Source organism: Strongylocentrotus purpuratus, unplaced genomic scaffold (assembly GCF_000002235.5).
Source record: "Strongylocentrotus purpuratus isolate Spur 01 unplaced genomic scaffold, Spur_5.0 spur5_scaffold_15, whole genome shotgun sequence".
Taxonomy (NCBI): domain Eukaryota; kingdom Metazoa; phylum Echinodermata; class Echinoidea; order Camarodonta; family Strongylocentrotidae; genus Strongylocentrotus; species Strongylocentrotus purpuratus.
In genome coordinates this window covers 19,445,343-19,472,415 of record NW_022145600.1, presented here as the reverse complement: position 1 = coordinate 19,472,415, position 27,073 = coordinate 19,445,343, and the positions used below count along the sequence as shown (strand labels likewise).

The 27,073-nt window shown below is 37.3% G+C and overlaps 1 protein-coding gene across 1 annotated transcript in view; it reads right to left on the bottom strand.

Annotated features, from left to right (window-relative positions):
• Positions 1-1,172: 1,172 nt before the first annotated feature.
• The window catches only part of LOC581937 (exportin-7), a 33,140-nt gene continuing 7,239 nt past the window's right edge, over positions 1,173-27,073 (bottom strand). Inside the window, exons 11-27 of the mRNA XM_030985777.1 lie at positions 26,012-26,158; positions 25,141-25,377; positions 24,553-24,676; positions 22,238-22,343; positions 21,222-21,357; positions 18,253-18,326; positions 17,499-17,643; positions 16,491-16,718; positions 15,839-15,927; positions 15,055-15,245; positions 14,258-14,312; positions 13,660-13,819; positions 11,887-12,025; positions 10,437-10,615; positions 9,536-9,634; positions 9,046-9,173; positions 1,173-6,473 (exon numbers count right to left, since the gene is read on the bottom strand). Of these exons, the coding sequence (XP_030841637.1) occupies positions 6,344-6,473; positions 9,046-9,173; positions 9,536-9,634; positions 10,437-10,615; positions 11,887-12,025; positions 13,660-13,819; positions 14,258-14,312; positions 15,055-15,245; positions 15,839-15,927; positions 16,491-16,718; positions 17,499-17,643; positions 18,253-18,326; positions 21,222-21,357; positions 22,238-22,343; positions 24,553-24,676; positions 25,141-25,377; positions 26,012-26,158 (2,367 nt within the window). The 3' untranslated portion in view covers positions 1,173-6,343. The remainder of the gene's footprint in view (positions 6,474-9,045; positions 9,174-9,535; positions 9,635-10,436; positions 10,616-11,886; positions 12,026-13,659; positions 13,820-14,257; positions 14,313-15,054; positions 15,246-15,838; positions 15,928-16,490; positions 16,719-17,498; positions 17,644-18,252; positions 18,327-21,221; positions 21,358-22,237; positions 22,344-24,552; positions 24,677-25,140; positions 25,378-26,011; positions 26,159-27,073) is intronic.

Genomic DNA, 27,073 nt, shown 5'->3' with positions numbered 1-27,073 from the left:
TAAGACCCCCCCCCCCCTTAACCCCACCTATAGTACGGGGTTAAGCAAATTTTTGCCAGTGTGAAAACAGTATAGGATGGATGTCATCAATTATGTCATGTTCCCAAGGAAAGTGCCAAGGTGCAAAGTTTGTGTTGTCTCACATCAACCATATACAATAAAAATGAGTGTCCATGCCAAGTTTGTGTCGTCTCTATTGGTTTTGTGTTTGTTTGTCTAATTATTACCAATGACTTGTAAATATGTAATTTGTATATTATTTAAAAATTAATAAACACACAAATATAAAAAAGAAAGAAAAAAAAAAGTTTGTCGTCTCACATCGACCATACAATAAAATGTGTCCATGCAAGTACAAATATGCACAAGTTCCATAGTAAGAGAGACCCAGTAGGAGGCCGCATCATGCTGATGAGGGGGTAGTGCATCATCACATCTTTGCGATTATCATCATCCTCCTCCTCCTCCTCATCATCACCATCATTCTTATCCTCATCACCACCACCATCATTTTTATCCTCCTCCTCATCATCATCACAACCACCATCATTCTCATCATCCTCCTCCTCATCATCATCCTCATCACCACCACCATCATTTTTATCCTCCTCCTCATCATCAGCATCACAACCATCATCATTCTTATCACCATCATCATCCTCCTCATCACCACCACCATCACAACCACCATCATTCTTATCATCACCATCACAACCACCATCATTCTCATCATCCTCCTCTTCATCATCATCATCACCATTCTCATCCTCCTCCTCCTCCTCCTCCTCATCATCACCATTCTCATCCTCCTCCTCCTCATCATCACCACCACCATCATTCTTATCATACTCCTCCTCATCATCATCATCACCATTCTCATCCTCCTCCTCCTCATCATCACCACCACCATCATTCTTATCATCCTCCTCCTCATCATCATCATCACCATTCTTATCCTCCTCCTCCTCCTCCTCATCATCACCACCACCATCATTTTTATCCTCCTCCTCATCATCAGCATCACAACCACCATCATTCTTATCATCCTCCTCCTCCTCATCATCATCACCACCACCATCATTCTTATCCTACTCCTCCTCGTCATCGTCATCATGATCTTGATCATTATCCCCTTCAGCCAGCCAAGAAGAAATCATACCATGACTCCAACATTTTGCAAAAGGCAACATTTCTCCAAATTTTATTCATATTCTCTTCACAAATGTTTGTACAAATATTCTTACAAATGAAAGTATCAAACTTCTTTTATTATATTCCCTAAATCAGAAGTTAATAATGTTATTCAACAGTCTCACTGCAACATGATAGAACTCATTTTTTGGCCTTCAATTTCTTGAACATGAACAAAATCCTTTGAGGGGAATTAACAATACTTAATCACATGTAAAACATATAGGTTCCATTTTGAAGCATTTTCATCATTCAGTGATTACACAGAAGATTTGTAATCTTATCGTATCACATAAATTTTGGGTTTTGGCATGACCCCATGGTCAATATCGTTTTTATTACACGCCATAAAACAATAAACGTAAGGTTATATTAAATATTGTACTCTAGCATTACGTAGAAAGACTTTACATGTAATGGAGTGGGGCAGTTGTGTGTATTGAAAAAAATCAAATTATTTTGACAAATTTGAAATGCATCTTGCTCAATTTCCTGGGAAACTTAAAACAGAGTGGAATAAACCTCTGAGAAACAACTGCCAAATCTAGGATAGTGTAGGGTAGGTAGATTACTGTATAATCCAAACTTCAAATATCACTTGCTCAACGACTGACCTTTGACAAAACTGAACAACATGCAGATATCCCACACCCACTCAGTTGATGTTACATAATGCAATGTCCAGAGACCTAGATTTTTTTACAAGAATCTTTGGCTAAATTAGCGCAGTCACTTTTTAGGTAATCCTCATTACAATTTCACTGTCCAATTCAGGCAAGTTTATTGCAAAAATGAATAAATCGCTTGCCTGATAGACCAACTTGCTTTGCTAATCACTCAAGGGTTATTTAGTGAATTATGAATTGAATATTTGTCAGAAATTGTTTGTTTCTTTTACTTAACTCGTCACTTATTTACTCTACTTTGATATAAATTAATTGGTTATTTTTAAAAAAAGCTAGAAAAGAAAAACACAATTATAATAGGATTGAGGGCTTGCAAATACTGTACTCTGGCATTGATAGATTCCTTCATATTAATGCATTAAACTTTGCTAATGATTGCTGTATCATATCATTAACATGGGGTCTTTCTGTTCATTCAGCTACATTTGTAATAAGAAATGTACTTTTTGTAATGTAATTTTGTAATTCTCCAATATCTCACTACTCAAATCAAATTTGATTTTAAAAAGACATCCTGTTACCCTAAAAGATGCAAAGTTTTCCCTACCAGACCACTTTCTGAAGATTTTTTAAAACTCTGATAACACCTTGCCAAAGTCATATAATGAGCAGTATTGCCTGAATTTTTCATTGTCATTTGAGAATTCAAAATTCACTTACAATGCACTCAAGCACAAACAAGTCTCTGTGTCAATGCAATATGAACCCTCATGTCAATATTTAAAAAAGAAATCCCCAAGATGTGTTAACCAACTTCAGACAGGCTTCCTTTTTTTCTTCATTTCTAAATCAGTTTTTCGCTATTGACTACCTCCAATGCTTGTTTCATACGAATATTACGATCGTAAAATATTACTAGATGCTGTAAACATTAAACTGAAACAAATGTGACACACTTTGAAAATAACCCACACAATTCTTTCATTATAGTTCCCTACCTACAGAAACAATATATATCCACCCCCCCCCTCCAACAACAAAAATTAACAAATTAAAAAAAATTATATTGGACCAATCAACCAAACTTTTTTCTGTGTTTTCATCGATTCTGAAATATTGCATTAATATTATCTTTTTACTTATAATTTTGCATTTTGCACTCGGGGCATTAATATTCCTTACTTTCACAACTTCTCCGCTACATTTCTTTTAAAAATTTCATAACCAAGCACCGATCAATAAAATGCAGAGCAAATTTACGATTTTTAGTTACAGTGACTAAATTAAAATAATTTTTATCATTGGCTTTGTAATAAGGAACTTTAATAAGAAAAGATTTAGAATGCATCATTTCATATCACTCCGATTTTGTCACACTTGTTACCATGCAAACAGAAACTTCTAAAACTTGACAAAAGGCGACATTTTGGTTTGCTCGAGTCTAAATGTGTGAATCTTCAGAATATGCACGAACACCGAGGATACTATTACGCAGACCAGACACAATTTAGTTCAGATTTCACACCAGCTGCTTATCATCTATCACTCAGGAAAAAGAGTTGAAATACGTACATGAACTTAAAACAGGTATTGTCCATACCATCATACCCACAATAACATACAGTATTGTCAGTAATTCCCTTTCCCCCTCTTTTTGATACACTCTTTGAATTAATAAGGTAGCTTGTGTTCTCCACAATGTTGTGCAAATTATTTATTGATGCTGCAAGCCCTAAATGACTTTGATTTTAAACTTAGAATATTTTTGTGTGCCTGGCAGAAGAAAAATGAACAGACATGTCGCCAGTGGAAATTTTAAGCAATATAAGCATTTTAAAATTTTCATCTTTCTCGGACTACATCTATGTACCGGTAATACATTAAAGTGCATGCTTTACCTACACTGTTAACTGTGATATGTTTTAGATTCTCTTTATGATATGTTTATTCTTTCCAGAAAAAAAAACTGAAATATTTAAAAATCTTACCCCAAATTTGGGATTGTGCCCTTCTGCAGTGCATCTAATTGTAATGGTATTTTGTCTATGGTACTACTCAGTGTGGCCCACAAGGGTTTTAAACCTGTAACAGTGACAGGTTTGAATTGCTATTGTACAGATTTGAAAATCACTAAAATATCAATATTCATTCTCAACCAAACATACCCATGAAATATTAGTCCTAAAATTTGTTTCAAACTGCTTCAAAATTTGACCCAGATTGCACCACAGTGCATCTAGGAACCTTATTAGCAAGCAGAATAGCTCTTAAGCAAGCAACTAGAGCCCTTAAGCAAGCACTCGAGCCCAATGGACTTTGTGCTTCATACACCAGGGCACCATTGCATAAAACTTTACTACCCTTGATGGTAACTTTACCATCAATGGCAACTACCATGGTAACAGGGCTCAACAGCCAATCAAAATCAAGGTTTCCATGGTAATTATCATTGACGACAAAGTTACCATCAATGGTAAGTTTTGTGCAACGGGGCCCAGTTCGTACTCCTTCCACGTTTTCCAATTTTACTGTTTAATTTTTTGTTTGAGGACCACCCCTGTACTCTGGTAGACTTAATTTATAATGAATTATAAACCAACTATTGAAGGTACAATGAATGGTTTTCAAACAGGGTTACAGGGACAATGGCTTTTCAGGAATTTGAATACAAAAAGTATAAGCTTTCAATAAGTTTAAACTTCAGTGAGGTATCACGTCACAATGCCAATTCTACTACATGTACCTGTAATATATAGTTACCAGAGTAAAAACTTAATTGCATTTGTTTACTACTGTAATAATAATTTACCAAGTAGTTGATTTTCAGTTTTCAAACAGGAGACTTTTGTCTTGCAAATTTTTGGAGAAAGGAGTATTTTGAGAAAGAAATATGCTGCACATCCCCAAACTCACCAAACTATCATGCCATACTGCAAATATTACTTCCCATCATATGTAAGAATCCAGAGCAAATACAAAACATTTTTTCTATGAGCCCTACTGACAACCCCTACAAAACATGTAGTAGCAATAAAATCTGAGGTTAATATGGACATCCCAAGGAAAGTGTTCTAAACACTAAAAATAAAAGTTTTGCCTGAACAAATTGCTCGTGATTTGTAATCATTCACCTTACAGACAGAAAGAGATGGCAATTAATGTTCTTCAATTACATTACGGCATTGGCAAATTATAGACAAAAAGAAAAGAAGATATTCAAATATGAAGTTGCATAATGAAAGAGTCTTACATGTTAATTTGCAGCATAAGAATAAGCCCAATGCGATTTGCACAAGGACAACATTTTAGATCCAGTGTACAAATATGATCACAATAAAGGAAACAGATTTCTCTGTATTTATTTAGAATAACAAATAGTCCGAGAGATGGATGGAATTGAGGGTCTTCCCTACCAAACCTTCCCTCATAAAACCCTTTTACATAAAGTCATTTTAAAGGGGAAGAAAGAAGAGAGAACATCGATGAAAGAAAAACCAAAATCACCTTCAAAGTAGCACATGATTCAAATTGTGTTACACCAAGCGAAACGTACCGCACATGTGTAAAAAACAAATCCTAATATCCCACGATTACAGTTCTGAACAAGTTAAGTATGATTGCATGGCCATTCTAGTTGAAATGTATGTTATTTTTCTGTAGTTATCCACTAATTACTGCAAGACCTCTGTAGTCCCACGTATTCTCTCTACTTTAGCTATCCACCAATGGCTGCACAACCCCTGTAGTCCCATGTATGCTCTTTCCTGTATTTATTCACCAATAGCTGCACGACTCCTGTAGCCCCACATATGCCCTTTCCTATAGCAATCCACTAATGGCTGCACAACCCCCTGTAGTCCCACATATGCTCTTTTCCTGTAGTAATCCACTAATGGCTGCACAACCTCTGTAGCCCCACATATGCTCTTTCCCGTAGTAATCCACTTATGGCTGCACGACCCCTGTAGTCCCATGTACACTCTTTTCTATAGCTATCCGCTAATGGCTGGACAACACCTGTAGTCCCATGTACACTCTTTTCTATAGCTATCCACTAATGGCTGCACGACCCCTGTAGTGATTAGTCCCATGTATGCTCTTTTCTATAGCTATCCACTGCTGAATGCATGACCTTTGTAGTCCCATGTATGCTCTCTACTGTAGCTATCCACTAATGGCTGCACGACCCCTGTAGTCCCATTTATGCTCTTTTCTGTAGCTATGCAACACTGAATGCACAACCTTTGTAGTCCCATGTTTGCTGTCTACTGTAGCTATCCACTAATAGCTGCACGATCCGCTGTAGCCCCACATATGCTCCTTTCTGAAGCTACTGAATGCATGATCTCTGTAGTTCCACATATGCTGTTATCCGTAGCTATCCACCAATTCCATTTGTGTTCCATCCACACCTAATCACCATCCATCCATCCATGGCCACATATATTACTCTATGGTTGATCAGTGACAGCCGGAACATGCAGACTCTGAACGACTCCTTTAGTCCCATATGCATTCATTCTGTGTTAGCTCATCATGTCCACTGTCACTGTCGAGTTGCTTCCCGTGCTTCCATCGCCGTTGTTCCCCGACGTGTTTGACGTCCGCAGAGAGTCGTTGACATCCCTTCTGAATACAGACAGGTTCTGGGTAAATCTGAACAGAAAATAAAAGAAATGTTTCCTTAAAGCCTGCCTGCACTAGTTTGGCCAAGGGGAATTAGACCTCCCTGCAAGGTCACTGACAGGTGTTTATCTCATCAAATCAGCTCTCAATTAACATAAGAAAACGGGGATCATGGGGACCAACAGGCACTGATTAGGCATTGTTTGCTATATAGAGGATGCAAGTAGCTATAAGTTGTGCAGTGGGGCTCTTACTCATATCCACACACTTGCTGGTAAGAGACCATCTCCAGGTCAAAGTTCACACTTTATTTTTCACATTCTCTTGCTCTAACAATAGGAAGCTGATGCTGACAGGACTGTACAGTGCTTTAAAAATAACTCAATCTCAATTGGCCATGAAACTTCTCTATCATTTGTATATTAAGTACTAAATCGTAATTCAAAAAATTACTCAGAATCTTTTGCTAGTCTGGCTGTAAAAGAAGAAAAATATTGTATTATCAAAAGGAAATTCTTTCTTTTATAACAAAAGAGTTAATTACAAATGTACTTTAGGTAATGCACTGTGTTGGTATGCGTTGAGGAGGTATATTTTTATGTCCTTTAATCTTTATTTTTTCAGATTGGAAATAAACTTATGAATAATACACAGAAGTGGCTAAAATATTGCCTTAAAATGGCTGCATTGTAGTATAGTGTCCTTTTGTAATGATGTATCAGTCTAATAATGGAACAAATATTCTATTGCAATTAAAAGCAAACAATGTGACACACAACCTTTGGACTTTCGGGCTTCTACTTTGATGATTTGATCCAAATCAATGCTAGTAAATATTAACATTGTGATGGACATATCAGCAAGCTCAAAGTTGTACAAGCTTTGTGTGATACAAGGCTACTTATAGGCTGGATTACTGATACATTCAAATTCATGGATGTTTCTTTCCTGGGGACCTAGTGATGAGTTATTCCATCAACCTATTATTAATAAATGAATGAACTACAATACTTTGAAACTAGTCTGCATACATTACTTGTTGCTATGCCAGGCAAACCTTGGGCAACTTTTCAAGTTGTCAAGTACAACCTTTGTTTAAAAAGTATGCATACAATTTGAATATGTTAGGAAACAGGCCTAATACATGGACACATCACAAACTGTGGACCAGTGGATGTACTTCTATTTTCACAAACTTCTACTATGATTCCAAATGAATGCCAATACATTGGAATCATATGGAATAATAATAGCTTGATCAAAGATGAGCAATCTATGTATGACTATGGTATATTGTGAAAGTTTTTTTTCTCTCTGTTTTTATTGTTGTACGTTTTGACAGTTTTTTTTTAGTTTCCAATTTTATTGATGTATATTGTCACAGTGACACATAATAAACTAAGGACTATTGAGCATACAGTATTCCTCATTTTTACTCTTAAGTCCAAATCAATGCTAGTATATTTGAACATTGTAATAGAAACAAATCGGAAACTGAAAAATTTACAATCTATGTAAAAGATCCTTGTAAGGGTCATTGTATCAGAGTAGTACCTATCAGTGTTTACCACAAAACAAACTGAATGTTTTAACGATAACAATCAATTCCTGATAGCTCTATCACTGTTTATATTCAACAGCCACATACAAAGGGTCATCGAATAGACATGATTTGAGTTCATGCAAAATGCTTTGCGTTTGAAATAATGGCAGATAGAGGGGCAACAAATAAACAGTTATAGTAGGACTGATATATTCCAACGAGAAGTACACTTTTGATAAGTCAGCTCCAAAATGTCATATTTCTTTGATATATAATGAAAGATAGCAAGATATTATCAATTACATGTTGATAGGATTTTTTTCCCTTCTAATGTTGATGATTAGGCCAAATAAAAAAACAAACATGTTTAGCGTTCTGTTTTTTTGAAAAATAGGAAGGAGGAGGCCCTTTTTTTTCTTTCAAAATGGCCGCTCAAAATGGCCGCTCGATACATTTTCCCTGACAGTCAAGCTATTTTTCAAGATGGTCGCCAACTTTTTTTCTTTTTATTAAAATCAGAAATAGATCCATCTTAGCAGTGTTTTTTATGTTTTTTTTCTCCAAAAAAAAAAAAAAAAAAAAAAAAAAAGAAGAAAAAAGTAGGAGGTGGCCCCCAAAAAGGAAGCGGGCGGGGACGCTAAACATGTATATTTTTTTACATGGCCTTAAACAAATTAAACAAATAAGATACTGCCCTGACCAGCACATATGAAGCCACAAACTCCAGGGGGGTGTTTCACAAAGATCCTAAGTCAAACTTAACTCTAAGTTGGACTTAAAAATTATGGAGAGCCAATTGTAGCCTTAAAATAAAATAATACAAAGCAAAAATTCAAGTATTTAGACTATTTATAAATTCCAAATCAAGAACATGAAATCTCCTTGATAATAGAAAATATGAAGATTTTAATCAACAATTTTATGCCCCTTAACATAACTTTTACAAAATATTTTCATAGATTCTAACGGCTTTCCATATTTCTTAAGTCCAACTTAGCGTTAAGTTAGACTTAGGATCTTTGTGAAACACCCCCCCCCCAGGCTTAGCCGAGTTCTCACCTGTCTCTGTTCTTTGTCCTTAGATTCCTCTCGATGCTGTCCATCAGATTCTTGAAACACATGTGCATGTCCTGCTGCTTCTCCATCGGCTGGGCACTGATTACAGACTGCTGGAACTCTTGGAAATGCTGAACAAAATGTGTGAAAAAAGGAAAATACAATTCATCTCCTGCTAAAAATATTAATTCTTTTAACACATATCTAAGTTATGCTGATTTGGTTTCCGAAGTGGAAAGGGGGAAGGGTGCCCTAACTCTGAAGCTCTAAGTCATCGCACTAAACATGTAAATGTTATGTCATCTCTATAAAACTATATTCAATGCCATTCAACACTACCGATAGTAAAAATTGAACAATGTTTTCAATGTTTTCTGTAACCAAACACATTATTCCTAAATTTAGACGACATTTGACATGGTGCGCTAAATCATGCATATATTGATGAGGGGAAAGAAATTTTATCATGGCTATTTGGTATCTGGTGACTTACATCTTCATTGAGTAGAATGAGTCCTAAGAGTGGTCTGGACATGGACCATTGATTCCTGCATTCCTCAAACATGATGATATTCAGTACTGTCGACAGCATCTAGCGAGACAAATGAACAAACAGGAAAATCAAATATCAGCATGTGCACTTCCTGACTGGCATATTTGGAATGCATACTCTCTTAATCAAAAGGGAATTTAAAAAATATCTGTACTTAAATTCTCATTAAACTGAATTCAACTGTGTTCTAAGGATCTTTGATAGTGTTCATTTGGTCATCAATAAATCTCACGATGCAAAGGTGAGAAGAACAATCTAACGAAGCACAATAAATTCAGGTTTTGTCCATTCTGTAAAAAAGAAAGTGTTTGATTTCTAGATATTGTCTCAAAACAGATGCATCCACCAAATGAGTTTCTGAGCAAGTCAAAGGATTTTCCTTCAAAATTACGACAAAAAACCTGTATTGTTACTCAAATCTTCTGTAGGAACTTAGAAGATGGCAGAATGGTTGAATTGTGAGTATCTTCATATGTTTGATTATTCTAATAATCCAGTTCACAGTTGCAGTCTAAGCATGAGCAGATAAAGGTCATTGCAGAACAAATTTTGAAATACACGGAGACGAAATACTGGTTACATGCTCATGAAAGTTATGTAATCATTATTCATTAATGCACAAGCAGTGCTCCATGATACGCAGGTGGAAGTATTCTTCGAAAAGGGGAAACAAAGGCTATTTATATGGCACCTCCATCACTGTAGGAGTGATTATTTCAAAATGTACAGAGTGTTTTGAAGATCTGTGGATATTCGGGGTCATTGCAGTAATGTGCCAACCATGAACTGGTCTATTGTACCCCAGAAGAGTGAAAAGAACAGAAAAACTGCTCAAACCAACCTGTCTGAGGAGATCCCTCGGTACATCCAGGAGGTTGCTGTAGTTCTTGGTGTCCCCTCCACTCTTGGGCCAGCTGTTGCTCTGCTGGCTGCTCGTCTTACCGCTCTTGGTGAGTTGCTTGAAGAGGAACGTCACTATGTGATCTAGGATGGCGCAGCAGCTTGTGCACACCATCGTATCTGTATATCATGAATTATAAAATGGGTTCAAGAATGTAGCCAATGAGAAGCATCAAAATGGATCATGTGACTGTGCAGTATTTTTTGCTATCTGCACGGTACCATCTGCATGGGGTGCATTTTGGTGATAACAACCGTGGATGAAGGCAACGAGGAGAGATCTTATGGCCTTGCTGAGTAAGATTGTCGACCCATTTTATAAAACAAATAATACACAGGTTTTTGGTCCTGACGTTATGGCGATGCAGTGCTATTTGGGTTTTCACAATGGCACAAAATACACTCGGCTACGCCTCGTGAAATTTATTGCAACATAGTGAATGCCCTCAGGCTCTGCATCGACCATAACGCACTCACACCTATGCATTATTTGTTTAATAGTAGCCACAGTAGCACAGAATTCTTGCCAGTCTATTCTCCAAAACTCTGACTCGAGCCTTCTGCACAATTGTAAATACGACTGGCTGTGATGGATCTCGGGAGAAATTGCCAACTCAGAAATGAAATTAGACATGTAAAATCTACCTGAGTGATGTTCCTACTGGTCTTACGTTTTAGCAAAATCAAAATGTGTGTGTGTATTTGTAAAGCTTTTCAGTCAGAGACAGGCAAACTTGGCTGAAGAGCGGAACAGTCATCCAATCGGTCTAACGTCAATAGAACATGTAGCATATAAGGATTTCTTTCATGTGAAAGGCTCATCATACCTTTTTATTCATACTACAAAAAGAACCCCAATCAAAAATATTTTACACAATTTCACAACTCCTGATAATACAATGTCTTTGAAGGTCCAGCTGCAATCCAATTATTTTGTGCTCCATGTGGGTTTCAGTTATTGTAAAAAACACCTTCTGGCTCCGGACAATTTCATCTCTTGAGGGCCATAAGAGCGTCAACTTGTACTATGAAACACAAGAGCTCTCACTTTTTTATTGTTCTACCGCAGTGCAAAATGACCTAGTGCCATAAGATCTTCTGATACTGATGATAAAACATGAAGGAAGAATTGACGTCCTAAGCTACCAATGAAACCCAATCTTAAATTAATACCCTTCTGGCTCTCAACAGACCATTTGTTCTAGTTGGGTGTGAACTCACCTAGTGCCGTAAGACCTTTTGATACTGATGATAAGACATGAAGGAAATTCAAAGGTCCAATGCTAACGATGAAACCCATAAAGTGCATTAACTCAAATCATTTAACACCCTTAATTTAATACCTTTCTGACTCTCAATGGACCATTCAGTCTAGTTGGGTGTGAACTCACCTAGTGCCGTTAGACCTTCTGATACTGATGATAAGACGTGAAGGAAGACTTGGGGTTCTAAGCTACTGATGAAACCCATGTGATCCTGGGCTAGGCATTCAAGCAGCACATAGTAGGATCCACTTAGCTTAGGGTAGTCCTGCAAGAAGAAAAAAAATGCAACAATAATTTCTCTCATTCTTGTTAGTGCTCACTGGCTTCACTTAATATGTCAACTCAATAGAAAAGGAGTATACTGTAGCCCATTCAGATCATAAACGAATACTGAAGAGATTGTGGGTCAACACTTGAAATGCTTGAAAGAGGTGTGTTTTATCAACATTAATAATAATAATAATAATAATATGTGTTGTTTACCCAGGGCATACCTGCCAACCTGAGACAAGAGAAATTATGAGTAAATTTTTCTGGATGGACTACGAGGTCACGAACCACCGAAGGATTGGGGTAGTAGCCCGTAGATTGGGGGGGGGGGGGGGGGGGTACACAGGACTTTAGGGTCTATTTTTTTTCCTCTCCATTTTAATGGTGCAAATGGGCCTTTTCCTTCAACCTTTTCGCCCCACACATAAACAATTTTTGAAATATCAAAATGTGAACACTCACAAAACTACATGTTTCACTACCCACCTCTGAGTTAGGAGCCCTATTTTGCAAAGGTAGAAAGATTCAGAATTACTGGCTACTGGAACCAACCAATCCAGCTGATGTACAAGGTTGAAATTGGACGAGCCTTGTCCTTAATTTCGCTGAAAGCTTTATGTTTCTTGGAGTTCATGTGTTTCTGAATGTCATTCATTCCCCCATGGTTGATACTGAAGTCGGCCGAACACACAATGCAAAATGCGTGTTGAAGTCCGAGTGCTGATTCTGCAACTGGAAATTGTTTCCCGTATTCTTTCTTATACTTCTGATTATGAACAGCACGAGTCTTACCCATTTTGTCCTTCAAAAATGGAGAAATCAACGAAGAAGAAGAATATAGTAGTAGTAATCCAAAATAAATCCGAGGAAGTCCGGTAAATAACAAGCTTCCACGATCGCAGTCATTGCACAAGCATTGAAGAAAACACGCCAATGTATACAGTGTTTATGCACGGCCGGTGTATCAACTGCACATGTAATATAAATACACGTGGGCTATACGCATGCAGTTACTATGCAATATCTTCTATGAGCGCGAGCGCAGATGTCGGCGTGATCTGGTTATCAGTGCTGTGTTATGCTTTAGTCTTATGCAACAGTCGTTTGTTTTGAAAATATTTTAAAATTTTAAAAAATCGGAGTTTTGAGGCATGCACTCGGAATTCGGAGTTGGTATGAAAAATGCGGAGAAACTCCGCCTAAATCGGGGTGGTTGGCAGGTATGCCAGGGTAGCCTCATTAGTATTAATACTGTTCTCCCCGAGGGCCCTGCAATCATATCGTTATCCTGGTTCTAACAGAGCTACCATGACGAGGCGCATAAGCATTCAAAGAATTTTTTCCAATTGGGTACTCATTTACTTCACCTGGGTGGAGAGTGGCAAATGTAGATTAATATCTTGCCCAAGGACATTTTCCTGTTTCCTGGGAAAAACAGGGTAGTTGAAAACTTTGAAAAATCGTGTTACAGCTTCTTAATACAGAGCAAACATTCATCAGATGGTTAGTAAAAAAGAATGTAGGTTTTCTATAACGACACTAGCTAGACACTTCATTGCTTTGAAAAACATTATCGTCATGATCCCACATCAATCCAATCCCTGATCCATGAAATTCTTCAAGACTTACCAGCAGGTTGCTGAGAGGGATGGAGAGGAGGAGCTTGACGAACATCTGCAGGGCTTCTTCCAGCGCACTGTCGCCGTAGAGACGGAATACGCCAAAGTTGACATAACTGCCAGAGAGGGCAGCCTTCAACATAGAGAAACATACAGCTATGCCTTTCAACGTGGGGAGGGGAAAGATAGTCAAGGAACACAATCTTTGAACAAAAAAATGGATCATACTTTGAAATTGCTATTCACTTTCAACTAAAAATTCAAATGAAATGTAGTAGTGTGTGCCTTGTGTTTGTTACTCTGTAAGCTTTGCTTTTTCAAATGAAAATACAAAAAATTAAGCCATATTCAATATGAAGAAATTGGATTTGGGATATACTTTAAATGAAATGTGGGCATTTTTCATAGCCTTCACTCCACCACAGAGGGCAGTGTGAGGTTTGAGCGTAATGAAAGATACCATTTACTCTAGCACATCATACAAGCCCCCTACCTATGGTGTCAATCAGGTAGTGGGTCTGCTCTAACAGTGCCATACAATTTATAGAAATAATAACATCATGAACACCACAAGTAGTCATAAGTTTATATTTGCAACTAAAGGATATTTCATCTGGTAGATCTGGTCTTTTGGAATGTCTTGAAGTGTAAGCAATCTTGAACCTGTCAACAGGAAAATGCAAAAAAACAAAAACAAAGAAAGGACAAAACATATTAGAAATGCAGTTAACAATATGTAAGAACAAGCAAAATGACTCATTAGACGTTAAAGGGACTGGGCCGTCAGTTTCCATGTGCAGAAGGTCATAATTCGCTTACACCAGATTAAGTAGACTTCAAACCACAAATAAGTTGTTTAATTGCTCCCCTGCCCCAGCCCCCCTTCCAATCCTCTACATCTCACTCATATATCACAACCACGGACCGACAATAGACCAACATTACCTGTCCACCTATCTCCTTCATTAGGTGTTTTTGAGAAGGCCTTCAAATCTCTCCAATCATCCCACTTCTTCTTGGATGTTAATTTGTTTGTCTTTCTGTGAAGCGCTGTGAAACTGTGTTGAATGTGTAAGGCCATATTAATTACCTTGTTATTATTATTATTATAATTATCATGGCTTTGAATCAGTTCGTTCGGAATAAGTTTGTGGAGTGACTATAGGCATTATCAAGCTACTGTCAACCTCTCCCTACCCTCCTGCAATACTCATCATATGCCACTATCATCTTACTGGTCTCCCTAAAGAGTAGGACCCTGTTCGGCAAGGAGGCGTCAAACTGTCTCTTTACCTCCCATCCTCCCCCCCCCCCTCCCTCTAGCCACCATATTAACCATTCCTATCAATCTCACTAGTCCCTAGTTCCCTACGCCTCTTTTATACTCATCTCTCGTGGGACTCACCGTATGCGACCATCATCTTGCTGGTTTCCCTGAAGAGTAGGATCCCGTTGGGCGAGGAGACGTCAAACTGCAACCTCTGCGATCTGTTCTGGACCAACTCGGCCATGAGCTTGAGAAGGGGCGTGGTCACCGAAGGGTCATGGTACCATAGCTCAATGGCACTCAGTAAGACGGGGGTGTATGCAGGGTATCTGGAGCGAAGGCACTTGGTCAAGGAAGAACTAGTTTGATTCAGCCACCCCATGAGTGAATTACGTGATATCTCTCTCACTGCTTTCATTGACTTGTAAACAAGTAATACACAGCAGTAAGGGCATTAGTAAGAATAACCCACACAAGAAACCTTTGGAACAGTCTAACACAGAGTAGGATCCGCTTCATCATCTTAAATATTGGTAGTAGATAGGAATATACTTAAATTTAAGACTTTGTGAATGTATTGGTCATATGAGTCCTTCTAGGGTAGAGAGATGCTAATCCTACCCAAAATTTGCAAGCTGGTGTGTGGCTTGTTTAGCCTACAAATACCTAGTTTTTGCATTAAACAGACAGGTCACTAAAAAAAGTTTTAACATTTGCTTTGTTATTATAGTAGTGCCTGTTTGTAAGTAATACAGTTAAGTATAAGGAACCCTGATTTTTTTGTGTTTATCAGTTTGAAATCAGAAAATAGAAACTAGGACAATTGAAATACTTTCCATTGGCTACACATATGAATTCAACAACAAACACATTTAGGGATAGAATAATCACATCAGTATTTCATGATTATACCAAAGGATACATCCAGTCAAAGAGCATCATGTAGCTTGTCTTAGTGTTGAATGCAAAGGCAATCCCTCTGATGTCTCGAGCTAGTCCAATCAGTGTCCTCTGTTTAGCAAGAGAAATAAGAAAGAAAACAAATCATTAAATAGAAGTCTTTTGGGGACTTTTATTTTGCTCTGTCTGGACAGTAGATCAACTAAGAAATGAAAGGATTACAACAACAAAATAAAAAAATTGCTATGATTTTCCCATTTATAAGTACATTAACTGCACATCCAAAATGGTTGCATTCATAAATCATATGGATATGAGGATAATCATAAGACAGGTTCAAGAATGTAGCTGATGGAAAGACCTGTATTCAAGTCCCACGTTTTTTCACCAAATATAATTTTTTACCTTCTTAGCTCAATTTTCCCATCATTGAAAAGTAAAGGTTTTGTTATTGAATTAAAAAGTATTTCCAACTAAAGCTTGGTGCATGATACATGTACATCTTTGCCTGATACATCATATTTTAAAGACAATGGCCTTGTCCATGTTATGCCAAGAATATCTCCATTTATATATCTCATGTACACTTTCGTAAAAAATATTTTACATCAAACGGCAAGAATACCTACACTTATTCTTTGGGAGAGGTTTCCTTCTGGAACAATCCATCTTACCTTTGTGTTTGCTTCATTCCACCCTGACCCCGTCTTAGCGTTGGCCAGCTGGTTGCCTACGTACTGGAAGGCTGTGGTGAGGGGTACCATGAACGTCTCAAACCTCTCCTCGTCCTCACCTAGATCTACCAGCAGTAACCGCCCGAGGGCTGTGTAGAACGTCGATCGGCATCTCATGTCATGGACCGATAACGTGCCGTTGGCTCCCAGAAATGGGAAATGGTCGCTCTGTGGTAGGAAGACGAAGGTTGACAGGATGATTTATTTATTTAATATTGATTCATTATTCATTTGGCAACACACAGGAATACAGTCATTTTGTATACCTTTTTATATAAAAGTTTTCAGAAAAAGAAAGGAATCTAGGATTCATAACATTAGCTTACGGGCTAAAAAGTAGGAATCATTCCTCCAAAATAGGAAAGGATGGCAGCTATGAAACAGAAGAAATTTAAACAATATCATAGAAATGCGACTAGACATTTCTGTCATTGTGAAACATCATTAAATTGGTCATAAGTTGTACTTTGAAGTGTCAAAGTAAGTTAGTAAGGGAACAATACAGTATGTCATGCAAAGTAAACATGCCATTCATTTTATTAATTAAGGCTAGCTCTAATATTTTTCCTGTAACACTTACCAATACAACAAAACAAGTTATTGTAACAAAAAAAGGGAAAACATAAAATTTCTTGCATTATCGAATATTCTGGGCATGTATTCGATGGAAATGCTTTTAAGTAATTCAGCTGAAGCAAAATAAGCAATTAAGCTTAGGTTTGTTGTGTTCTCTTCAACTTTGTTGGGGACCAAACTCACCAACTCACCTAAGCATTCATGAAAAACTGCCCATTCCATTTGAGCTCACATAAGCATTTAATTGAGTACAAGTTTACTGTGAAATTATAAAACAAAACTCACTGAACTGTTATGCAAATTAAACTTCATAACTCCTGATAAAGTCCAATGTTTATAACTTACAAAGCGTGTCTCTCTTCTTGTACTCACTGTATGATTAGCTAACATGAATTGCACTGCCTCGAGTTTGACTAGCTTCCTGACGCTGCTGTACCCGACAGATAGGTCGTTGAGGAGCTGTAACGTCTTGGAGATGATGGGCTCACTGCCTCCCCAGTACTTGAGGTTGGTGATACTGATGGATAAAGTATCAGACGAATTCGATTATTTAAAAGACAACTTTACACATTATTTATTTTTCGGAATGCATGTGTTGTGAAATAATATTTCATGATGAGAATGTTGGGTAATTTTACTTGAAAACAAAGATCTTTTCCTATTGTGTTTGGAATACCAAATAAGCTCTTACATATTAAAGTGACTCAGTATTAAATTTGTCTCAGATTCTGAAACAAATCCTGGATTTAGCTCATGCTGCAATCATAATTAAAAACCTTAAGGTCAGTCAGGAATCCAATGACTTTAACAAGCCAATCGCCTGTCTGATTATCAAGATATTTATGATTGGAAATCGAAATTTCATTTTTTGTTTTTCTAACGACTTTTATAAAACTACAGTCTATTGGGGAAAATGTGTATGGTAAAATCGGTCACTCAAAGATTTTTACTTTTTAGAGGCACTTCTTGATCATTTAGAAGCGCAATTTTGTTTAGGGCTTCAATATTACACCATATCACAGACACTGATAACATGTAGGGCCATGCTTCTCAGATTTAACATTGTTAGACGATGCCTTTAAAGAAAGCACAACTAAGAAAAAAACTTGAATTGATGTGGACTTACATTTTACCGATGAATACGCTGAGAACCATGGATTCGTCTTGGAGTCCTAGCACCTGGGATAACGTCCTATACAGCTGTATACAGAGAAATTCATGAAAAAGAGAAATTCATGAAAAAGGGTAATTATGAGGATATAAGCGCAGTAGAGTATATTCATATAGTAGCTGCACTATAAAAATGGACCTTTTATCATTATATTATTATATACAGAGAGGAAGAGAGACAATACTCAGACACAAACCCCATTAAAATTATATATTTTGTTACATTAAAGAGTGTAGCAGCACTCACCATAACATGCATTTTTATACAATATTACTCTTCATGGGTTTAATGTGATATATGCATTTTCTTTTGAAGGAAGAATATGATATGATCAAGATCAAGATGTGATTGCCTTCAGGAATAGGATGGCCACACATTGTTTAAATCTAGATTAAAATAACAAAGAGGGAGAGAGAGAGTGAGAGAGAGAGAGAGTGATAAAGAGAGGGAGAGATAATGAAGGAGACAAAAGAGAGAGAACTAGATGGAATTTTGACTGCGCGCAGTCGAAAATGATGCCTCCGCCATAGAGCAATTTAAACAAGTTTGGAGTTTAAATCTCCAGTGGTTCTTGAGATATCATGATAACAATCTCAATGTATGGAATTTCATAAGTTGACCTCTGTGACCCTTGACCTTTGACCTACGTGCTCCAAAATCTAATCAGATTGTCTTCCTATGGTGATACACACTATCATTAAGTTTGAAGTTTAAATCTCCAGTGGTTCTTAAGATATTATGATATGGTGATACATACTATCATTAAGTTTGAAGTGAAAATTCTCCAGTGGTTCTTGAGATATCGCGATAACGATCTCAATGTATGGAATTTCATAAGTTGACCTCTGTGACCCTTGACCTTTGACCTACGTGCTCCAAAATCTAAACAGATTGTCTTCCTATGGTGATACACACTATCATTAAGTTTGAAGTTTAAATCTCCAGTGGTTCTTGAGATATTATGATAACAATCTCAATGTATGGAATTTCATAAGTTGACCTCTGTGACCCTTGACCTTTGACCTACGTGCTCCAAAATCTACTTAGATCGTCTTCCTATGGTGATACATACTATCCTTAAGTTTGAAGTTTTTACATCTCCAGTGGTTCTTGAGATATCATGATAACAATCTCAATGTATGGAATTTCATAAGTTGACCTCTATGACCCTTGACCTTTGACCTACATGCTCCAAAATGTAACCAGATTGTTTTCCTATAGTGATACACACTATCACTAAGTTTGAAGTTTAAATCTCCAGTGGTTCTTGAGATATCATGATAACAATCTCAATGTATGGAATTTCATAAGTTGACCTCTGTGACCCTTGACCTTTGACATACGTGCTCCAAAATCTAATCAGATCGTCTTCCTATGGTGATACATACTATCCTTAAGTTTGAAGTTTAAATCTCAAATGGTTCTTGAGATATCGCGCTAACAAACTCAATACAAGGAATTTCATAAGTTGACCTCTGTGACCTGTGACCTTTGACCTACGTACTCCAAAATCTAATCAGATCGTCTTCCTATGGTGATGAATACTATTCCCGAGTCTTAAGTTTAAATCTTAAATGGTTCTTGAGATATTGTGATAACTGTCAAACGGGACGGACGTACGGACGGACGTACGGACAACCTGAAAACATGATGCCTCCGGCACCACCTTCGGTGGCAGAGGCATAAAAAGGGGAGAGGAAGCATGGAAAAGGGGATGAAAGAGAAGAAATAGAAAAAGAAGAAGTAAGAGAGTAAACAAGAGAAAGAGAGAGAGAGAGAGAAAGAAAGAGAGAGAGAGAGAGAAAGAAAGAGAGATAGTTTGATGTGTGAAGGTCAATATCTGGAAGGTCAAATGCGACACAGTGAGAGGAATCTTGAAATTAACACATGCCAGAATGACAGATGTAACATACAAGTGAAGAATTTTAATGCCATGAAATCAACAAACTGACTCTCACACAACAATCCACCTATCAATCAAATAGTGAAATTCACTTTCAAACAGGATGAAATTGACAAGTAAGGTATTTCTGGGCAGCCTGTGAAATGTACACTTAATTTGTAAACAGAGAGGAATTCAGGTCAGGGTGGATGAAAAGAGATTTTACCAGTATATTGAATTTAGAGAGTAGAAGTGATTTGTATGTAAACTTGAATTGTTTTCTTCTTCAATGTTTAGAATGAGAAACTAAGTATACATAAATGTGGTATCATATCATATATTTAAGTGTGCAAAGGTTATTAGAATTCATGTGAAGAATTGGTCTGTTTGATTTTGCCACAAGGAAGCTGTATAATTTTCCAATCCTTCACGCGGCAACATTGTGGAGGGGAGCTGTCTCACAAGGCAAATGAGATATGAATAAACGAGGCCATCAATTACAGGGAAGATCGTGGGTGGGGTCCTATCATCTCTCTTCACATTTCCTTTCCCTTCTTCTACTATTTTTCTTTCTTTTCTCTTTCCTTCTTTTCTTTAAAGGCATCGTTTAACAAGGTTAAATCTGAGATGCACGGCCCTACGTGCTACCAGTGTCTGTGATATGGTGTAATATTGAAGCCCTAAAAATATCCAGCTTCAAAATGATCAAGAAGTGCCTCAAAAAAGTAAAAATCTTTGAGTGACTGGTTTTACCATACTCGTTTTCCCCAAAAAACTTTAGTGTAATGAAAACCGTTTGGCAAACGCAAAATTTGGTTTCGTTTTCCAATCAAAAATATCTTGATAATCAGACAGGCAGTCGGCCTGTAAAAGTCATGAAGTTCCTGACTGACCTTAAGGTTTATAATTATAATTGAGGCATGAGCTAAATCCAGGATTTTGTTTCAGAATCTGAGACAAAGTTAACGGATCCCTTTAATTATTGGATGACCCTTTGTGGTCTTCCTGTAGCTAAGCCACTGTGAGCTTTCATACTGCTTACCTTGGATGACTTCTGTATCTGGTGTCCGAGATATATTTTGGTGAACTGTTCAAAGAAACTGAGCATGGCAATGTCCAGCTTCTCGCATCCACCATGGGACAGCTTGGCATCGGTAAGGTTCATCAACTGCAATACTCTACGGATAACATAAAGAAAGGTATGGTACGCGAGGAACAACAAGCGATGCAATGGGACGTTCCTGTAGACCTAACAAGACTACGAGACTGACAGCCCGTGAGACAAACAGTCTGTTGTCCGTCTCATGAACTTTCAGAAAAGTTTTCGAGAAGGCCTGTCAACATTGTTAGTCTCGCGGCATGTCAGTCTTGTCGGCGGAGCCTACAACTTGTGCACAGGTTCTTTCTGCCTTTGGACTTGCCATATTACCTGTCTACAATTAATTTTTGTGGTAGAAGATTCACCTATGAGCCCACTTACTTCTACAGGAGTAAATGTCCAATTCAAATTTTCACAAATCAGGATAGTAAAGATGAAAGGCGATGTACGAAACCACTAAATCAAATTCTGAAAACTTACACTTTTTGAGAATTTCATTAAGAGTTAGCTTTAATATGAGCTCCATAGAATTCATTGACCCATGACATAAAATGACAACCCTTTTAACACCGATATAGATTAATTTGCACTGGTATGCATCTATCCCATAATATACATACAATGTAGAACAGAGAGATTATTCGTGAGGCAAATAGAGTACCGAAGCTGTGACATCATAAAAAACAATTTTTGGAATTCCTTAGTTTTTCTTCATTTTCCAAAAGAGCATGAAAAATAATGCCCAAATGTCGAAAACCAATTGAACATGTTAAGTATTGGCTGAGATATGATCATCTGAATAGATAGATGTCCTATAGGAACTCAGTGTTATATTGCTCTGGCTTGTAAAAAATGAAGAAAAAATTGAGAAATTCCAAAAATGGACTTTTGATGACGTCACACTTCACCACTCTATAACGAGTTAATAAAGCAAAGATTAAATGATGTTTGTTTTTTACCTGCAGACCAATTCCCCATCTAGCCCATCGTGTTCATCCGCACTGGTGAAAGAGACCCGACCACCGATCACGGCCCCAATGATATACACCAGCCAAGTCAATCGACCTGTCACCAATAGGGGGAAAGAGGAGGAATTAGAGCGAATGAGTCCTCAGGAAATCAAGCCAGTGAATGCCAATAAAAATAATAATAGGCATTTATATAGCGCCGTCTAACTAGACAATTCTATTCCGAGGCAAACAATTTTTTTTAGAAAGAATGAGAGAGTTTGGATAAGTGTCATAGTGCCAAGTACAGGTGCCAATCATGCAAGGCAATATTTTTAGACCTACCCGATACAGTTTTTGCTTGTCAATTGGGAAGAGTGAGGTGGGGGGGGGGGGGGGGGGCAGGTGCCATATATATGGAATGTAATAGTGTTGTAAATGTGTGACTTACAAGAATCAGAAATTGTTTAGACACCATATGAATGAGGTATCATGTTTTTTTTCAATATTTTAAGAAGGGAATTGTCAGAAGTCTCCAAAGCATTTCTTGAAAGCAATTATTTGGCTGCATACCAGCTTTAAAGGTAAAGACCAGTTATGATCATGCGATTGCATTGTGAAAGAAACGTTGTGGAATCGATCAGAAAAGGTTGATCATCTAGCATCTAGCATCTGCAAGGTTCTGGAATCATCAAAATGATACGAAATTTGGCCCTTTCTTTGTAAAGTTACAAGCACTATACACAGAAAGATGTATATGGGACTACCCTATATCTCTCACAGACCATGAGAGAAACAAATTTACCAAATATATGAATTAGTAGGCGGTTTCCCGGCAAATTTTTATCATCATGTATTAGTCAAAACATATTCTTTCACATGATTAGTAATGAGAGCTTCCATTTCATTTTTTGAAATTGGGGCATTTCCAATACTGGTCTTTACCTTTAATAGCAGGTGTAAGTTAACAAATGCAAAATGGCACAAAAATTGTATCAATCTAATAAACCTTTTTTCTTTCACTACCTTCATTACAACAAAACCTGGTCTGTTAAAATTGGTGTGAAGTAGGAACAATTTAATTTGTGCATTGAATGAAATACTACAATGCAAAAATAATTATTTTCAGCTTTGTAATAAACAGCCCTTTCTTTCTTATTAACTTTGCTCTGGGCTACTGCCATGAAAGATAATCATTATGGATGAAGAATAAAATATGTGTTGTACTTTTTTCAAACAAAAATCTCAAGAAAAGTTTCAGAAGAGTTCTGATGCTTTAAATAAAATATACTAAATTGAGTTGTCTGTTAAATTTGGATTGAGAAATTACAAAGGCTAAAGTCAAACAGACAACTTCTTATCATGGTATCTTGGCTATAAAGCCAGTGTAATACTACGATTGCAGGGCCCTCAAGGAGTACAGTGTTATTACTGATGAGAATACTATGGGTAAACCACACATGTTATTATTATTCTTCCACAACATGGATACCGGAAGCGTGTTTTCTTGAACATAATATTAAATTATCTTGCCATCAAATTCCTGTACTTTGTACAAAAGAGAATAAAATAAACAAACAAACAAATAAACAACAAGCAAAAGATTGTGGTTCCGATAATATCGGCAGGTGAAGAAAAATGCAGAAAATGGTTCAACTTTTTCCCCGAAGTCTGACATGCAATGATTTTGATGTTTCTATTTCCCTAGAAACAGGTTTATGAGGAACATTAAAGAATGACAATGTTGTACAAAGGAAAAATATATGTATCTGAATGGAAAAACAAAATTACAATTAGGCACATACATGTACCTAACACAACCCAGTACAACCAAATATTAAATACACTCTAAATATTGTACATGGCATCATACACAAATAAACCAAGCAAAGAGCTTACAAACATACACCAATTGATTAAAATACCCAATTATCCAAAAATAATGCAGCAAATTATTTTTTGAAACAGTAGATGTCCTTTCGTGCCCAATGTAGATCTAACAAATCCTTTCCCTTTAGAAAGAATTTGCTTACAGATTCCTCTTCTTCCTTGATTAATCTGTTTAAAGCAGATACAAACAAACAGACAAACATAGACCAGCTATAACTTTGCAATATAGGGAATAAAATCAGACTAGACAAACATTAGAATAGAAGGAATGCTTTATAGGCCATTATAAACAACTCTAATGCTAACCCTATCTCTTTGACAAAATACAGCCTGGATACCACAGGAGCAAATATCACTGAGGCAATGTTGCCAAAGCACATGTTGGATCACCTACACAGAAAGAAAGGTCATAGCATACTGGACAACAGAAATCTTACCTTCTTGTATGGCCATTTCTGGACTAGACGGTATGGTCTTCTGGTAATCCTGCGCCGATTGGTCAAAGAGCTGAATGAGAAGTGCACAGGTCTTCTCGTATTCACACCGACCTATGGTGGACAGCTGCAGAGATCAAATGGAACAGACAGAAACAAACAATGAAATAAATGATAACACACCCCGTTGTTCTTCTACAGCTTCAGCTCCGGCAACTGTTAAGATCACACTTCCCAGGAATAATCGTACCAGGTAACACTTGGTGCAAGTGTGACAAGTATAGATTAATGTTTATTAATATAGTTCTCATGGGCACTTTGAACAGTACTTACCAAACAGCATGTGGTATAACTAATCATGTTGAATATTCACCATGTTATGATGTTTTCATGTATATGTATGTCTTTATATGTATTTTTATGTTATGCAGGGCCCCCAAGTATAACAGTATTTTAACTACTGATGGGGCTACCCTGTTGTAATAAAACAAAATAAATAAATAAATAAATGAATAAATACACACAGATCAGTCAACAACTTCCCCATACTCTCACTCCTTCAGAGTTCATTCAACGGGTACAACCACTCACCTGCTCCAGCTGCTGCTGCACCATACCGGTATCATCCAAGGGGTCTTCCAGCCCGTCCCGTATGACCATGGTCACCGAGTCTAACCTGGAGGTGATGTAGGCCTTGGAGACCTCTGGGGTGTACACCTCCAGGAGATGGGGTTCTGTGGCCTTGACGTAGGGTACGGAAGCGACCATCCGCTGCCATAACGTCAGGAGGTAGTGAATACTGTTGGGTGCGAATTGCCAGACCGGTGCCTGCAACATATGGAGAAAGCAAATATGATACTTAAGGCTTAATTCAAAGAAAGGATATCCCTTTCAATTGGGACGCAACTATACAAATTATATTAACAATCAGGCTATATTCAATGAAACAAATAGCGATTTCAAAGGGATGCTACCATCCATAACCATTACGTCATGAGGTAGTGAATACTTTTAGGTGCAAATTGCCAAACGTTGCCTGCAACATACAGAAGAACAGATCTCAATACAGTGCAAAATGAAATAGCGACCACTTGTACAGAATGACCACCTGTCTATAAAGACCACCTTTTGTTTCCTTTGTATTGATTATTGAAGCTTCCACTACATGACCCTGTATATACATACATACTGCTTTTCTTGTTTCCCTTGTGTGGTCTTTTTTTACAGGTATGACTGTATCATTCAGGCTGTATTGAAAGGTCATGCAATCAAATTGGTATTTAATTATTTTAATGTTTTTTTTTACCAGAGCTCTTTCAGAGCTTACCAGAGCTAGCTCACTCACCGCTCCCATGTATTTTTTGTGCTGAGCACTTGTCATCTGCAATTAAAAACATGGATTTGAGGTGAAGTGTCAAGAACAATCTTCCAGTAATCTTCCTAAAACCATTGATGCACTTACTTGTAAACTTGAGACGGTGAACTTAGCAATCAACGCTATGACTTCTGTGTAGTCTTCTACTTTGACCAATTCACCCAGCTGATAGTTTGACTTTAATCTTGCGAGTAGCCTGCAGAACTCATGGTAGTTAGCTGCTTCTGAAAGACCCTGTTCAAGGTAGGAAGTCAAAGAATGGGTTGCAAGTGAAAATGGAAAATTTATAAGACCAAGGATGTTTGAATACTGAGCTTAAGATAAAATTTGGATCTATCTAGTTCACCCAGCTGATAGTTTGACTTTAATCTTGCGAGTAGCCTGCAGAACTCATGGTAGTTAGCTGCTTCTGAAAGACCCTGTTCAAGGTAGCAAGTCAAAGAATGGGTTGCAAGTGAAAATGGAAAATTTTTAAGACCAAGGATGTTTGAATACTGAGCTTAAGATAAAATTTGGATCTATCTAGTTCACCCAGCTGATAGTTTGACTTTAATCTTGCGAGTAACCTGCAGAACTCATGGTAGTTAGCTGCTTCTGAAAGACCCTGTTCAAGGTAGCAAGTCAAACAATCGGTTGCAAGTGAGAACGGAAAACATTTGAATACTGAGCTCAAGATAAATTTGAAACTATGGAAAATATATGTTTTACCAAATCAAATCATGGCCCTGTTTCACAAAACTTGTAATCAATACAAAGTGGCACAGAGCTGTGACAAATCTGCTCTCAGCCAATCAAATGTAAGGATTTCAGAAGCTTATAATAGTAATTGAAACTTGTTATGGGTAAAAAGTTCTTTTAAACAGGGCCCATATTCAACAGGTTGAAGTTGTCTATCTGATTTATTCTTCATATTTATATTTAATATGACACAGCCCATGCCATTCCAAAATTTGGTTTGCAATTTGCTTGCATTTTCTGCAAATTGATGGCATTAACTGCTCAAGACTAAACAGACTAGCTAGTGCCATTTGGTCTTGTTTTAATCCTCAAATACCAAGTCCATCTTCACTGGTTGCTTATCTACCAGCATGTACTCATTTTCTCAGTAGTCTGATGAAACAGTCCATCTGCAAGCATATGCTTGCTTAT